General features: G+C 39.1%; 1 protein-coding gene across 1 annotated transcript; it reads left to right on the top strand.

The window, feature by feature from the left end:
* Positions 1–13,451: 13,451 nt before the first annotated feature.
* LOC139685570 (pulmonary surfactant-associated protein D-like) lies at positions 13,452–17,293 on the top strand. Its single transcript, XM_071582518.1, has 3 exons — positions 13,452–13,894; positions 15,754–16,005; positions 16,951–17,293. Exons 1-3 carry the CDS (start codon positions 13,468–13,470, stop codon positions 17,118–17,120), a joined length of 849 nt encoding a protein of 282 aa, XP_071438619.1. The 5' UTR covers positions 13,452–13,467; the 3' UTR covers positions 17,121–17,293.
* Positions 17,294–17,840: the final 547 nt, after the last annotated feature.

Below are 17,840 nucleotides of genomic sequence, written 5' to 3'. Positions count from 1 at the left end.
GCAACTATAACGACTAATGTGTAGCTTAAAGGACATTTTATTCTATTGTCCGGCTCTATTTGAGAAAGATAACGTCGTGGTCACCCAATGAGCAGGTCATTGTAAGGAATTATTTTCGGCCAGTACAGAAATATTACGACGGGATTTCCCATTTCAGAGAGGAACGAATTTTTGCGAATATATTAATGATACTTTTTACTTCATTGAAGCAGTTAAAAATATGTTACCCCAATATCCTATTGACAATAACCTTAATTTAAATTTCTAAAATGCACAGTTTTTAACCCACAGGTTGGTTCGATGCTCATCTCGATCGTATCCTTACGGCGTGTGAAATTCACACGTGGGCTGCTTCTTCCCCGCGACGCCAGCGGTCTCCGGAGGAATTTTACTGAGCGACAAATCGCACGGTATTTAAAAAAGGTGCTCAGCGTGAAGTTTGTTACATGCATTTGGTTGTTTATTTTACATCGAAATTACCCTTGACTATATCATTTTTCCCGTCGTTCTTCCACCATTTCCCATACGGTACATTATCTGTGAATTACCTAGTGTCTATTACTTATTAGGAGAATTCGACCCTCTGAATAGGCAACGATAATGAAATAGTGTTGCTGCCATTGAATGAACAAAATGCTAATAAAAAAATCTTTCAAATCTTCACTTCCAAGGTATCCACTGAATCGAGAGTCTTGCCACTTATCATATCCCATAGCTACTTTATAGTTCTAGATTGGAGACTAACTTGTATCATATTACTTGGTGTTAACGGCAATATAAGTTGAAATTTGAGAACTACATGTCTATTAATTCATGTAAATTTTCTAAAATATTACCGGTAAACTTCGTTTAGAAAAATATGTTAATATATGAGATCTTGATGGTAAAAAAGAAGTATAATCTAAGGAAGGTTTATACATACATCGTATATCATTAATAAGAACATTCAAGGACATCGTAACATAGTCGTAATTGTAAATTGAATATAAAAACATTTGAATACATATTGATTGAAAATTATTTCAGTTGCACGATTAGTTCTCATTGCCGTCATACTACAGCCATTCAAATTACCATATCGTTGTTTTATATGACACTGAGTACTTGCGACAGGCCGATAAATAGAAGTGAACCCATTTCCAAGTTAGTATTATAGTTCATTGCAATGTGAAACTAATTCATAAATAATGGAGTGCCCATAGTAGGGTATTATTGTTTAAAAATATCTAGTTTGAAACTCTTGCTTAAAATATATAATCGCACATAAAAAATTTACATACTTTTTCTCAATACGGAAAGAGTGAAGAGGAATTGTCTTGCCCATCATCAAATTTTTTATCTGAATATAACTACTCACACAATTTTGGTGATGAGCTACGTGATGAAGAAAGGGAGACTTACTCGTCTGGGAAGGAAAACGGTATGATATCCAAGAAACAATGAAATACCATCTCGTCCCTGGCACGAAGAAACATAATGCTCATAGACGACGAGCATTCCATTTTCCATCGGTCCTTCAAGCGTCTCATTGGCTCCTTGCAAGGCGTGTGCTTATCCTCTTGCCCTGATCCTGCCACCCCTCCATCCCCCACCCCCATCGGCCACGGCGCGCATGGGATTTAGGCCAAGACTCCCATTAAAATGGTTCTCGAGAGATTCGCGTGGTAGCCATGTTTATGAACCACGCAATCACTACTGACGTAGGTACTTGCGCTGTGAGTGACGACCACTCCCATCTGCTTGCTAATTTGTTTCTCTTCGCTGTCAGTCTCACAACCCACCCTCCCTCTCTCCCATTCTTGGTCTCCTCATCACCTCTCGTCTCCGTTTATGAGTGTGACTTGACATACTTTTTATTTAGTGTTTGCCAAGTTCACTAACGTTCGAGTGGTCTTGTTCCCCCGCCCTTAAGTTTCCGTGTTACGGCCGAATGAAAATGAGCAAAGAAACCTTCCGATGACATGAAGACATTTAGTGGAGGTGACAGATAAGGTTGTGGAAGCGATTCCCATCCAACTGAGCCGACCTAATCCAGCATTCTTCCGACAAACTCGGCATCGGAAGATTGACAACGGCAATTCCGACAGTTATCCCCGCTACATGTGCAATGAATGACGCACCAGTTCTCAAGAAACTTAAGTATATACAGTTTTGCAATAGACATTTTTACTATGGGTATCGAAACAGTAGTGCACTCTCACTCTCAGTGTTAACTGTTACGAGAGTAACATTTTAAAAACACTTTATGGCACTATTTTATCGAAAATCAAGAAACATAGGTGTAAAAACGATAGAAAGAATTTTAAAAGAGAACCAAGTGTCAAAAACAAAATTCACCTCAGGGAACGGAATAATTGCCTCTTGAAAGAGGAATCTAACCCGATATAATTAATTGAACATGCTTGCAATTTAGGATACTGCAAATCTTAAAAAGCAACTGATTCGGTTTACGTAAATTCTTTACGAGTTTACTCAATATGGAAGATGGGAAGAGGACTTAATTAGAGTAACTTTCGCCGGGAATGGCTCGAGGTTATCACATCCCCCAACAATGAACTAGTTTCCTCGTCAGAGCGCAGAAAAAAGTCGTTTTTGTATATAACAAACGGTAAAATGAGAAACTTTAGTTACGCACTGAAAAGGTAGGAAGAACATATGTATCTACGACTGAATGAAGGAAAATGAGGACATTAAATAAGAAAATGCCAATTCTTTGGAGAGATCATTCAATTATTCATTTTGAATAACCATCGACACTGAGTGTGAAGTAAATACTTCATATAGATATTATGACAATCTACTGAGCGCAAAATATTTAGCACGCACATAAGGGTTTATAATAGTGTTGCTTAGAATGTCTAATGTGAATTACTTGAAATGTCCGATTGCATAGTTCGATTTGGTTGATTCGTATGAAAAATGTAAATAAAGATATATCTAACGACGAACGGGATGATATCATTCACGATTGATATCTAGGACAAATGCCAAGAAATAATTTCGAATAGCGTTAAACGAATTGAAAGGGAAATAAATAAACTAAAAATTTAAACGAGAATCCAAAACCATTCGGTTCTTTGTTTGGGAATATCGGGGAAACGGGGAATTTCAGGGAATTTCGAAAACGATAAAGGCGAAAGAGTAACCAATAGTTCGGAAATGGCCAACTCATTTAGTTCCTTCTTTCAGAGCGTTTTAACCAAATTCTCGCCATATATCTCTTAAATTACGAAATAATCCGTTAACAGTTGCCCAAAATTGAAATTTCACATATAAGAATAAAAAAATTGCTGGAAAATATAAAAAAAATACGCAGAAAATCAGAATGCTTGGGTGAAGCTGAGCCGGCGCAGATGCGTCACCCGGGATCAAACCCAGCCCTCAGATCTGAGGGTAACACATCCATCTACCCACTTGAATAAAAGTGTATTGTAATTGAAGCTCAATATTCAACAGAAATAATTGTGCCATTGCACTCTTAACGTACAATGGAAGTTCCTTGTAGAATTAATCTTAAGCAAATGCCTTCACGAGTTGCTTGCTAATTTTAAAAAGATAACGCCAAAGATAAATACTTTATTTGTATAGGGAATTTTACCATGACACCATTTTAATTTCTTTGCAGAAACTCATTGCAATCAAATTGAACGTTCAATTCAAATGGGAAAACTGTCCCTAATAATCTCGTTTTCACTACATTAAAATTGAAATTTTCTAATAAATGTCATTGTAAATTGAATGTTTATTCCTTTGGACGAAATTTTCAAACTTTTCAAAATTCATCTAATTATATTTTGCGCCCGTTTACTGCATAAATACCTAGATAATAGATACACTTTATACAAATCGCTATTAGCCAATTTAATTACTTAAATTACTTTATTAACCACCTTTATAATGTTCCTGCTACACCCATAATTTCCACGATGTCCCGTGGAAATATATATGTGATTTCACAAGACTGAGCAGTTTCAAAGAAATTATCTTCCGAGCGAGATGAAGATTGAGTGTGATGTGTGAAGTTAGTGTATCCGTGTTGCTGAAACCTAATACAGCTGGAACCCGTACTTACGCACTTGGTAAGTAGTCAGAATTTCCCTCGCGTCTGGTGGGACGTTGTGGCAACCCACTATGACGCTCGCTCCGAAGTTGGGAAGAGGAGACGGGAGGGGTCTTAGCTCATCCCCCGTGCAGCCAACAGTTGTTTTTCTACGCCAACGGACGATAGAAGTCCTGGCTCACCTCCCCCACCCGGATACCCGAATACGCAAACGCATAAGAAATCTGGGGTGGATGGAAACCAAAAGCCTCTTAAGGAAACTATATAATTTTGAGAATACCGGGTTTCCTGAAAATTGCTTCTAAACCAACCGAGTTCTCCACAGCACTGATATAAATCGGCGTTCGTGATATTTAATTTCTCGTGCCTCTCATTTCGAAATTACCCAAAGGCATGATTGACCCTACACGTACATTCTGTCCTCCGCTCTTGCCAACATCACTGTAACTCAAATATACGTGCATATACCTGTATCTCTCGCCTGCCCCAACTTTCGATCAATGCCACACCAGCAAATGTCTGTCGAACAAAATGTTCCGATTGTCATGACGGATTGCTAAAGACTCCACGGGAGGGAAGCTTTTGAATTCGGACGGATATTAAAATTCAAAGGACAGGAGGACTTGCGAGGTGATTTGTCTCCGATCCGATCGCAACCTCCGCTTTGCTAAATTTGAAAGAAACGCGGAGATGGAATCATTTATTTAACCTACTTTGACCCTGCTCAAATACAGGGAGAGTTAATCCAGCAATTAATCAATATGCTCTAACGAAAGCGAAGTTAATGTGGTCTCCCTCAGTTTGGTCTCAGGATAAGTGGGATTTCATTAAAAGAAAAATACATCTTAGGTTGCTGCGTAGGTGCAGCAGGGTGAGGCAATGTAAGATTGAAGAAACGCTGTTCAATGGATACACGTTATTACCGATTTTTCTCGTTAATGGTCCCGCTTTGTCGATGTGTTGATCTACAACAGCTTAAAAAAAAAATACCAATACTTCATGACAACACTCCCGTCAGGACACCAACTAAAACTCTGAGGAAAGTTTGTCACTACAAAGAGGCATAACGCGGTCACACTATGTACAGCCTTTCAAACGTGACAGCAAAAATAATTCATCTAGCTACAGCTGATGGTATCGGGCGTCACTTGATGGAAACTATGAATTATGTGGGATTGAAGAACTTTTCATTTCCACAGAAATTCTGTGGAAATACCATGTATTGATCTTTGGGTGAATTGAAATGGACATGGCCCGATTTTGGGGGAATATTTTTGTCTGTAATAAAAATCAAAATGAATATTACTTAACTGCCCGACACTATTTATGAATAACTTTTGTCACCAAGCATAAAATTATTTGCTGCAGGGTGATTTGCGTTCTCTGATATTAATTCAATTTGTTACTAAATTTCACTTGGAAAAAAGTTAATAAAATAATGTAGGTTCATCCATGAAAATTCCTCCCCCCTTTTAGACATTTTTTAGATACGGTACTACCACTAACAATAAAAAGTTATCTTGCAAGACAGAAGAAATGGTACTGCCTCATATACTATACTAGAACGCCCACGTACCTCCATGATGATGAAGATGATGTTGTTATGTACGTCCCCCTCGGAGACGTACATAACAACATCAGCCGTAGAGCTAAATGCAGGCGTGCATTTTAGGTTCGAGAAGTGCAGAGATTCATTTAATTTAGTCACCTGAATTTCATAACTGTGACATAAAATAATAAAATCTAAAACAATATCAATACTGATTTAATTTTTTAAAGAGTAAGAGGAGTAATCAGACAGTGTTTAAAGAGTGAAACACTTTCCCATACTTAGGCCCGTAAATTCAAATAATATATTACCAAAGAGGACACAAGAGGATTGTTTGGAAACCAATCATACAATGTCATAAAGGATAGGAACAGTGCGTTTCGTGGCATACATAGCCAGAGGAAGGAAACGAGCCCGGTTAAGAGCAACGGCACGGCAATTCAAAGATCCTTGGTTCAATCCCGGTCAAGAAAACTTGTGATCTGCTCGATTCCGCCCTGCGTTCGTCCGTTATGTGTTCCTATCCCTTTTCCTCATATCTATTTCCATGTGAATGCATATTTGTTCTCCATATTGCGGGTTTTCGTGTTTGAATGTACGCGTGTATAGGGTGCGACGCTTAAATCCGGACAAATTTCAATTTGAATTTCCCGCCATATCCTAGTTCCACTGGAGGTCGCGATTGACGTTCTTGAAAGCTATAGGCATCTAGTAAACAGTCATAACCTCAAAATTGCCGAGATGTTACGTACAAGTGCGGAGTACAATCGAGGAGCCGCTATTATCGAAAGTGTTCGCGCTGGGCGTTCGCCAAGTAAAATAGTTCGATTATTCGGGTACCCCAGATCAACTATTTACGATATTGTGGATAAGTATAATGCTTCGGATAAGTCTGGAGGAGATTTCGCTAACCCGGCGAGGACACCCTATTCCAGGAAACGGTCAGGCGCTGATTTCAGAGGAATTTTGCAAATTTTTGCGAATTTACAAATTTTGAAGAACGTCGTGAAACCGTGGATGGTAACTGTGGCCTCGGGGAGACAATATGTCTTTAAACAGGACGGTGCACCAGCTAATACGAGTCATTTAGTCAAAAAACTGGCTCTCAGATAACATTGGAAGGAGTTCTGGTCGTTGGAGTTCTGGCCCCCGAATAGTCTGGACGTGATCCTCCGTCGACTACGCTACTATACTAGATAATGCTCTCCACCCTGAATTGGAGAAATACAGCTGCAGTTGGATCCGTGACAAAAGTAACTGGGAACTCGCGATTTTCCTCCTACGGCCCGTGGATTGGATGATGATAACGAGGTGGCATGGGCAAACAAGAGGCGTGAAGAGGGAACACACGCCATCGACGGTGGCGACTCCTTATTATTCCTCCGGTTGGGAGCGCCTCCCGTCACCGACGTTTCTCTTTCCCTGAGCGCCCTTCACGCCACCGACCCGTCGCGAATTGAAGGGAAGTCCCTCACACGCTCACTCCCATCCCAGCCAACGACGTCTAATGGGCGGAGTCGATGAGCGGGTGGGGTCGTGAATGAATTCATTGTGCCCTAGGACAAGTCCCCCACTCCGACATCAGCGAGAGAGGGAGTGCACATTGCCGTGAATAGGAATTGCCCCCAGAGTCATGCGTGCAGAATTCATGATGACACAATGCAACGAGAGAAGATCGTTCAACGGGGGCCCACGGGACTATTAGACTTCGCGCTACGCGCATGCATCGGAGGGTGAGAGAAAAGTGCACGATGCCGCCTTATCCAGAGCATAATCCTTCGATTAGGAGTTTAGCATTCCGTCACCGCCCTTCAGATACCGTGCACACCCGTTGTTTCGTCGGCACAACCATTTCTTGACCATCGTTCTCGGCTTGATATCATATACGCATTTCGAACCTCTAAACCATCGGGCATTCACGGAATTTTTCGAGCTCTCAGTTTCCCGTCAGACGGTATCCGACTGTTGCCAAATTGCCTACCTCGTAACTTTTACACAAGGAGAAGATCACTTCTCAGGATGGAACTGCGACAACAACGGTCTATGTCGCTTTACTAGATTAACGGTAATTTCGGTAGTAAGTCCCCAACACCCTCTCGTTGTGTCCATCAATGGGGTTCAATGTATCTTTTTTCTTATAACTCTTCTACATAATTTATCCTTTCTGATTTGATCTTCTTATTATATTGTGAGCATCCGGCCCAGATAGACTCCGAAGGTTCCTCTCTTCTGGGCTGGTTTTATGGCGATCCATGTCTTTGATTGATAGAATCTTCATTGATGTTTTTGGACAATGCTTCTTTATTGGTGGCCGTATCTCCTTCGGATACCTATGCAATTAGTCTCTTCAACATGATCGCATTCTCGATGAATGAAGACACTTTGCTTTTCCACATAGATTTTGTTTTACTACGACATAGGTTTCGTTACAGCGTAGCATCTTCAGGCTTGAAGATGTTGCTTCTCTCGTGCCTCTAATTTATTTTTCCGTCAATTTCGTCTGCTCAGAACGAAGTGTTTTTTATAATCAAAGGAGCACTAATAATTAAGTACCAAGTTAATATTTTGCCGTTGAAACAGAACACATTTCAGCTTAAGGAACTATAATGTTGCATTTTAGAAGCGGGGATCTCTCAGTTCTGGGTCCATTGTGACATCATGGCATGGCATGGTGAAGAAATAGGTTGATAGATAGAGATCTTTATTTGGGCGAAATTGAGACCTAATGGAGGTCCAAAATAGAGGGAGATTGGAGTCGGCACCGAAGACGAGGGAGGTGGCGCAGGGCGTGGCTGCACTGCACCGCCGCGGGATAACGCGACTACGGCGGCTTAAAAGGCGTGACGACGCGCGATTGCTTCTGCACGCACGCGACCTTCGCGTCCCCTTCTGCCGGAGCGTGGGAGGCAGTTCTGGGCTCCACTGAATCTCGCGCGAGGGCGGATGCATCCGCGGGAAGTCATGGGCGGACACAGGACTCGATCCAAGGACGGAGGCATTTATGAACGAGAAATTGGCTATCTATATAGAAAAGTATTTTATACTTTCAGGTTTCTCCCTCAATTTATACAGTGAAGGGGTGTGTAGGTATCGAATGAAGAAAGCGCGCGCAGTTCATATCCAGCGTGGTGTGGTTGAATTGCGAGAAAAACGAATACTACTCTCAGTAAAAGATATTATCATAGCCGATGAAACGAATCATAACCTGGTATTGGGGAAGACAATTCTCTCATTTTTCCTGGCCATATAGAAGCCTACGGATGACTAATTCATTTAACTGATATATGTAAACCTGATATTTGGATTCTGAGACGTCTCGTCGCTGGATTTACACTTCTTCCGGGATTGCCGACTCGAAAGTTGTTTTCGGTGGCAACAGTTTCACTCTTTCTCCCCCAAACTTATTCGGGTCGAAGTGATTTTCAGGGTTCCGTTTGTTTTTGGTTCAAAGGTATTTTATTTCGCAGTTGAAATGACAAACAACGCATGGGATCGCAAACTATATAAAAACGTCACAACACGAATTCCAGTTATAGGAAATAGTTCCTCTTCGACTTCAACGGAAAATAAAAGGCGCAACGAAAGTTATCGGTGGCAGAATAACTTACATCTTTCCGTCAAGAGAGAAGGCATTGGTCCGGCACTCACGCGCGGATGGACTCCGGGTTCCGTGGTTGACTCCGGGCCATCTGATCGGCTGTTCGTCGTAATCATCCTTTTCAGACGTTGCATTTACCGAATGTTTCCAAAAGTCTTTTTAAGACTGATAAGAGGCCAATTGATACAATATTCAATTTAATGGTCTATATAATGAACTAGTATACATGTGTAATTAATTAAATGCCTTAATTATAGAGTGAACAACCTCATCTCGAGGGACTGGATTTAGAGAGAGTAATTACTTTGGAATTCAAAACTTTCCAGAGAGTAGTTACTCTTACCCCCTCCCTCTCTTCAATCAGCTCATGTAAAATTACTACGACCTCTTCGGGATTGCGAACCAGGCAGGGTTTTATCTCCATTGAAATAATGATTCTCAACCCATTTTGAGGGTGCAGCACACCATTTCTGGTGGCGCAGTTGATATTATGCAAATGACTCTTTATTTCCCTGTTTTTCCTTTGATAAACATTTAATAGCTATGCTTTGCATCCTTACACCACGTCAATTTCATCCTCATTCCGCGTTACACCATTTCATCTGTTTTATCCGTTGTATGCTTCTCTCAGGGATCTAAAAATATACACGAAAACGTTTTTTTTAGACTCTAAGGATCTCGCGTAAAATGGTCGTGTATAAGTACCACTTCGTTAGTTGGAGGTGGAGTCGTGAGGAATAACTCGATTGAATTCAAAAGAAATTGAGGAATTCCTTCATCGAAAATTGTAAAGATAAGAGAAACAACGTAACTTTTACTTTGAAAAGATAGAAAATGCGGTAGGAATGGCAAACATTTGCGAAGTAGATGGCCAGTATCAAAAGGTTTTTCGACATGTCAGTAGACACACACATTTGAACCATTGCGTGTTAGAAATTCACTAAAATCAGGAACTTGTGCCACTCGGATAAAATACGACTGCCGAATATATTTCTTCATGTTCACTTACTACTCGTCCATATTTATTGTGCTTAAAAAATGGAAGAGGGAAGTGATGCGCAAAAGTCGAAGCTTCCTTTTTTTATGGACCTCGGCTTGTTCAACGTTCAAATTCTGGTCATGACACAATCCAATCCCATCTGGGTGATTTTCTGGTCTGGAGAACCTCTTGGGAAAGCGAAGTTGCCGCTAATATCTCCCTATCCTTTACATGTGCGAATTTCACTCGACTGGGGGATTATAGTGTGAGCTCCACTCTCACTTCATCAAATCGACCTTGGGATTGAGGGCTGCGTTTTGCCAACGCAAGGTTAAAAACTCCGGTGTCTACGTTCTCGGTATTAACACCTGTGTGGTACAAGGACTCCGTTTCAGGGATAGCACTGTAGGTGTGCCCGGTGGGCGCTGGCTCACTCAGAATTCAAGCAAGCAGCCCACCCCTCCGATCTGAGAATTGCGGAATCGGAGTACAAACTTTCGATACTCTTGTTAAAGCAAAATTCAACGACGGAGTTATATATTTCGCTCATCATTTGGCCCAATTCCCTTTCACCATTTGAGGAGGCTCTGGAAACTTTATTGCATTGGGAGACCGAGCTAATTCACTCCTGGACAAGTCGATGTGATTAATTTTTTCAATTGCCTGCTCGGCGTTCCGTGTTGTCACGTTAACTATGAACGAATAACTATTGCCTTCCAGTGGCGTGTGTGATTCCATTGCAGTTAGTTTAGTGATTTATTTCCGGAGTGAGTGTTTCTATTTTTACATAAAAAATAAATCTAGTGCCATTTTATTGAATGTGCATATCCTCTCTCCAGGCTAAGGTCGAAGAAGTATATGTTTACCATATGGTAAGTACATTCACGTAGAATAAGTTCAAATCTTTTAAATGGCAATCGCTGAGGCAATATGATACCCTGGGGCATAGGCAGAATGATACGGTGTGTCGGCATAATATCTAGGGCAACTCTCTGAGGTTGATGAAATCTGATTATATTCTTTCTTGCTGGAAGTAGTCAAAAGTTAGAAGTACAATCAAAAAAATCCTATTTTTATTAATTTTTTCCTTTATTGATGGGTTCATTTCCACAATTGGATCGTCATATATTCATTTGTCTATAGGGCTATCAAATATTTCACCCCACCAGACATCATTTGCACACTTGAATAATTTTATAAGCATTCTAAGGTTAATTGTACTCGACGAAATTTACCAAACATGGATGACAGTCGTAGCATTAAACGAAAGCGGTCGACATGGTTATGTTGATTGAAAAGATATTACGACTCGCTAATCTGATTTCCTGTGGCGTTGTCATACACGTATTAGAGTGTTGTATATTTTGGACGTCGTAAAGTTAATCTGATAATTAAAATTTACCAATAAATGTCTATATAATAATGAACTAATGATGGAATAAGATTTTGGAATATACGCAGTTGAAAAAGCAGCCAAAATTGCTGCGAAGGAAAGGATGGAAGAAAAGAGAAATTGGTGGAGTCACGTCCTCAGAAAGAAGGAGCAGTAGGTAACGATGTTTCTAGAAGCTGGTCATGTTGCTATCTGCAACACCGCACCGTCATTGCTAATTTTCCTCAGAATTTATTTTTTCGAAGAGAACTTATTTCTAATTATCCTCAAGATTTAAACGCAGGTGCTGATCCTGTAGGGTTACCCTACCCTGTAGGGTAATCATTTTAACTTTTCATAAAACAATTTGTCTAACAAGTTTGTCTCTCGAAATAAAAACCATGCTTGCGCGTGTTAGACACAACGCTTGCTATATTGCTCATCTCTTGCATTCGCATCCAAAATTCGGGATGGTTTCGTCCAAACACTAATAGCACTCCCCTGCGACATGGAGAGACAGTTACCGCGGTGTCATTTTAATCTGCATGGCGAGGCTCCTATGCTATGGCAAATAATAGGTATTTTTATGATTCCTATATTCCATACATTACAACGGGGAAATTCCTGCACCATTTATTACACGGATTATTCACTCAGCCAACACATTGGTTCTTACTGACACAAGGCTCAATGCAGGTGCACGACGCTGGGACCGAAATGAATAATTTTTAAATTAATTTAATACAAATTTAATTTGTACGATTATGGAATCACATTTTATCAATAAAATACTGCCCAAAATCATATGTCCTTCGACTAAACATAATATCAAAACTTTAACAGTTGAAAACCCGTAATTCATTTCCTAAGTACAAAAAATACCTTTTTGCAAGCAGATTTATAGCGTCTTGTATAGTATATCCGATTTCTAGTTTCTTCTCCATTTTCTCCTGTAGCAACTTAGAATCTCTAACTTTTGAAAGCCTCATTGCCATTTTTTCCTCATCATTTATGCCGTGTTTCTGAATTGCAATTTAGCGGACTGAAAATTAATTTTTATATCGTGGTTTAAATCATCAGCAATACACAAAGAGTTAATACCAGCAAAAACAGAATACATGCTGGTTCCTAATATATGAAATGGAGATATTGAACGGGCAACATTATATCAGGTTCATGCCTGTAACATCTCCCAAAGACTACCCTATATCGAGCTGCCATCGACTATCCCCAAAATTAGAATAAAATGGATTTTATAGTGAATCGCAAAACATTTGCTTATTACAATGAGAATCTTTGTAGTCTTTAGCAGTAGCAATTACCACAATAATCATGTTTTATTTGCCATTATCTTGTTGACTATTTTCAGTTCTATCTCGATGGTATACAAAATCAAGCTTTTCAGTCGATCCCATTTTCTATGAATAGAATTTATAGACCCATTTTTGAGACTACAATCAAATTGTACCCAAAATGTTTATGGGGCATTCTCATTCATAAATCATACAAAAATATTTGCCAAATTTTATCCTCTAACGTTTCCAACTCACTTCAGTATTACACCAATACAAGCCTCGTGTCATACGACGGAAAAAAGTGCATCCATTTTGTTTGACTATCGGACGAAATTGGCTCATGGTATGAAAATAAATTATCTGAAAGTTTAGCTACTGACCGACCACCAAAACTGCTCACCCATACAGAGATTTCCTTCCCGTGAAAAATGGGACGCGGATGTAACTAATTGCAATTATTTTGTGTGTCTTGCGGAGGATGATAGCGAAATGTAATAATACCATATCGGTCACGCTATCAGGAGGAAGTGAGAGAGCTGATACACGCCATAAAAAAGGCTCCCGGAGTGAACTTGCATTTCACATTGCCAGTGAGAGAGGGAAGGCGATTCAAGATGTTAGGACACAGTACATTTTTTCTCGGTGTGGTCATGCTGATCGTGTTTTCAGTCAACGGCCACCACCATTCCAACGGAGGCGAAGGCGCCCAGGACACACTCCAATGGCCGGTCGCGAACGACCATGATCATCGGCCAAAGAACCAGGACGAGGAGCCGCAGGAAGACATAAGGGCCTCGCATCCTCGATTCCACCCGGAAAAACGCCACAGAGGATCAGACTACAGCCACCCGCACATGATCGGTCGAATGCCGCCGGAGGTTGACCATCGACAGGGCAACATCCTTGACCACGCCATGAGACTAACAGGTCCAACGGAAGGAGAATTCCCAATCAAGGAAAAGTCACGCATCGAAAGGCTCGAGGAGATAAAATCCGAAGAAGAAACCGATGACCAGTTCAATTCCGAAGCGGAGGATAAAGGTACCATAAAAAAGTCGAGCATTGAGAAAATATCATTTATATAAAATGTATATGAAGTTAGCCCTAGCGAACCAAAACAGATGCACAGAAACTCACACGTTTTCGAATATCAATCAATTCGAATCAAGGAAGAGATGGAAGGTGTCCTTCTTTGAGAAATGTGGCTTGCTCACCGAAAATTCGAAAACGTGTTAGTTTCTTTTCTTTTTTCTGTATTTCTGCTTTTGTTTTTGTTCGCTGGCGCTAACCTCATATACATAATATTCACATCCGTGAGACTTCCACATAAGTTTATAAATAAATAAAACTATGATTATATATATATATATATGTATATATATATATATATATTTATTTATTTATACTTTAAAGTGGGAGTCTCACGGATATATAATATATTATATATATAATATAGATATATGTATATACATAAACACATATTTTGTACTGTGAAAAACTGTTACCCCTAATTCATTACTTTCAGCTTGGAATCCTTTAAATATACACTCTATTCATAATATTTATACATGGTAAAGGTTTGAAATTAGTTCCGCAATTTTAGTTAGGTTTGAAGAAATATGTCTACATAAAAAGGAGTGATATCTAATTCAATGAAAATTTTCTTTTTTTTTAATTATGCGTTATTATAACTTTTGATCCGATTTTGACTAATAAACGTCTTTACAGTAGTTCTGTATTTTTTTCGAGAACAAAGACAGATAATTCGTCTATTGTCACAGGTCTCTATGAGCATTTAAACAACACCATCACAATATTTGCAAATTTGATAAGTATGAGCAAGAAAAAAGAAAAAAAATAGAAATGTGATAAAAACATATAAAAATACAAAAATTAACAACATATAATTAAAGATTTAATAACGATGTTACAGTGAAAAAATTTATGTTCTCTCTCGAAGTATATATGAGATATAGGCATGCATTAATCCTTAGAGACGATGAAATTACAGAAACAGAATGAAAACATAACATAAATTATTGACACTTTAATGCCAATCTTTTCAATAGGCATATTCATTTTCAAATATATCTTTTGATAAAATAATCATACAACTTATTTTGAAATTAAATCAATGAATTCCTAATTTTAATTTATTGGGGAATTATATCTAGGGACGAGAGGGATAGGCTTAATAGATAGTCATTGGTTATCGAGGTGCAGAGCGGTGACGATAGGTGAATGGATCGATATTTTAAGAAGTATTTTATATATTTATGATATTAAATATTTAATTTCAGTTGTTGGCCATTTAAACTTTAAATTCCAAAAATATTGGCATTAACTACGAGTAGACACCTAAGTTAACCTTACAGTCGATTAACAAGCTGTCATAGAATTATAATCCAGCACACCTAAATATACGTAGCTCTGTCGCGGATGTTTAAATCTCAATGAAAAAATTCGAATTTGAACTTTACCACTTCATTCGATAAGGATCTCATAATTCTTTAGAGGTATAAGGTGCTAAATATTTGGAAACATTGGAAAATTCCTCTTTTTTTAAAGTTTCCATTACTTTACAACCAATATATTTATTCTAATGAAAAGAATCGACTAAGCAATTAAGTAAAAATTAAATATGATAAGTGAAAATTAAATCTTGAGACATAGGTTCAGCTAAGGTCCAAAAAATGTTAGGGAGGAATGAAGCAATAATCCAAAACGCGTTAAATGAAGGGAAGAATTTAAATATCCTGGGATTAAAAAAATCATTCGTTCATTAACATGAACCCATTTATACGTATTTGAGGTAAAGGATTCATTTACTGCGCCCCCACCTTTTCGCACGCTCGCTTTTCAACATTGATCACATTCAGGACTTTTCTATTCCCTTGCAGTTGACAGCTACGAAGGATACGAAGGGTACGAAGGTGTGGGCGTCTACAAATTCCATGCAGAAGGCGCGAATGGCTTCGACGCGGCGAACCAAGTGTGCACATTGGAGGGTGGGAACCTAGCGATCGCCAATTCCAAAGAAGAGGCTGACGTTTTTGTGACCCTGTGGATGAGGCATGGAGCCGTGGAGGAGAGCGACGCTTACGTTGGAATCCACAGTCGAAATCGACTCCGTGACTTCAGATCCTTACTAGGTGAGCTATCCTTAGATCATGTAACCTCTCCTTGGCCAGCCTCGGTGAAGTGGCGGTGTAGACGGTGAGTGAAAAGCCCGAAAATCATCCCCTCAAGTTTGTTTATCATTTGTCTGTGTCGGCATCAATTCTCAATATGTCTTAAGTTTTGACGAGAGGCTCCTTGAATCATCGCTTGTGAGAATATCGAAGAAGGTTACGAATTCATTCGCTTTCTCTCACAATTAAAAAAACTACAGATAATAAAATCTTTTTTTCTGTTTTCAGTCATGCTTGTACTCTTTAGCATTAAATGTTGAGCGTATATAAGTACGTGTACAAATTATTGTACTATTGAGTTTTTTAAAATATTAAGTCTTGGGTTTAAGAATGTATTTTGTCATGCTAATTACGGTTTAACAGTACAATGGTGTGTAGTGCCAGGGTCCATCAAAAACCTACCCAAAAGACTAATGATAATAAATAAATAAATAAACATATACAAATATTTATACACGTGTGTGTGTGCGTGTACATAAACATCACACACACACACAGACACCCACACACGCACACCCGCACGCGCACACACGCACACACACACATATATATATATTTATTTATGCAAAATTGAAGAACACTGAAGAGGAGAAAACAATGTATAAAACAGACTAAAAAGACACCAAGATCTCGTATTGCGCTTTGCGTTAAATTAGATACAATAAAAAAATGTAGGATTTACATAATTATATATGCGCATGAAAATTTTATTAGCAACCTTTTTAAGATAATCATATAAATATTTGGATTTTATTTGAAGCGACTAATCGCGTCATTTCACCTTACATTAATATATTATTATGCTCACCATAGAGCGAACTCTACTAAATTGTAAAATAATTCATGTAGGGAATGACTTGGTGTTGTCATTTCGTCGGCTGACATGCCCACTCCATTCCATTCCAGGCAATACATTAGCATCAACCGGTTACGTGGCTTGGCGTGCCGGTGAGCCAGACAACAAGAACGGCGTTGAGCACTGTGTTTCCTTCTACCGTTACGGTGGATACCGCGACATCCCCTGCGACGGACCTCTGCCATTCATCTGCGAGCTGAGGTGGAGGAATGAACATTGAGTCGTTACACGCCCCAGCGCCAACTCGGCAAAATTCTGGCATTGCAAAAATTATGGCGTAGGAAATGAAAACTCTAGAAATTAACCAAGCTCGAAAAGGTTTTACTGATAATATTTTTCTCTATACTTTTTTATTCGCTTCTATTTACTTACTTTGCAGACATGTTTTTATTTTCGAACGGGTTTTTCATACAGATTGTTAATTTCCTTGATATTTCTTAGTTTAATGAATAAAATTCTTGGTTAAATTGTTCTTGTCTACCAGCATCTTTACGCGTTCCACCTGGTGCCCGTGGTGAGCAAACTTTGTGAATAACTTTGTGATTTTTTTATATCTCTAAGAGTCACGAAGTTATATTTTTTCCCTTTCTCACATACTGCCTAAAAGAAGGCCGCAATAATTTAGAAATTTATCACTGGAATCCCTCACGCTGAGCGGGTAATCAAATTGGAGTCCCATAGGATTTATGAGAGGGCCGCTCGCGTCCTTACTAGGAAAATGAGGATTTTCAGATGACCAATTCCTTTTGATTGACCGAATAAAACTCCGGTTTCAGTGTTTTCTCACTATTTTTTCGGTTAAACTTATTTAATTAACAGATATGCTCTTCTTACTACACCTTTTTAATAGTATCCTCTTTAGGTGATTGGTTTTTCGATTCATGTCGAAACTTCCTTTCGAGCCTTAAGGACTTATTTTTTTTATCCCACTCTCCTTTGT

Source organism: Hetaerina americana, unplaced genomic scaffold, assembly GCF_022747635.1.
Source record: "Hetaerina americana unplaced genomic scaffold, ioHetAmer1.1.p SCAF_1, whole genome shotgun sequence".
Classification (NCBI taxonomy): domain Eukaryota; kingdom Metazoa; phylum Arthropoda; class Insecta; order Odonata; family Calopterygidae; genus Hetaerina; species Hetaerina americana.
Note: the sequence above shows the minus strand (reverse complement) of the source record. Positions and strands in the feature narration are given on the sequence as shown.

What these genes read in the sequence shown, in the direction of transcription:
- LOC139685570 (XM_071582518.1), top strand. Translation starts at nt 13,468, where the DNA reads ATGTTAGGACACAGTACATTTTTTCTCGGTGTGGTCATGCTGATCGTG. An exon ending in TTCCGAAGCGGAGGATAAAG is followed by an intron (nt 13,895 to 15,753) that starts GTACCATAAAAA and finishes ATTCCCTTGCAG; the next exon opens with TTGACAGCTACGAAGGATAC. An exon ending in TGACTTCAGATCCTTACTAG is followed by an intron (nt 16,006 to 16,950) that starts GTGAGCTATCCT and finishes ATTCCATTCCAG; the next exon opens with GCAATACATTAGCATCAACC.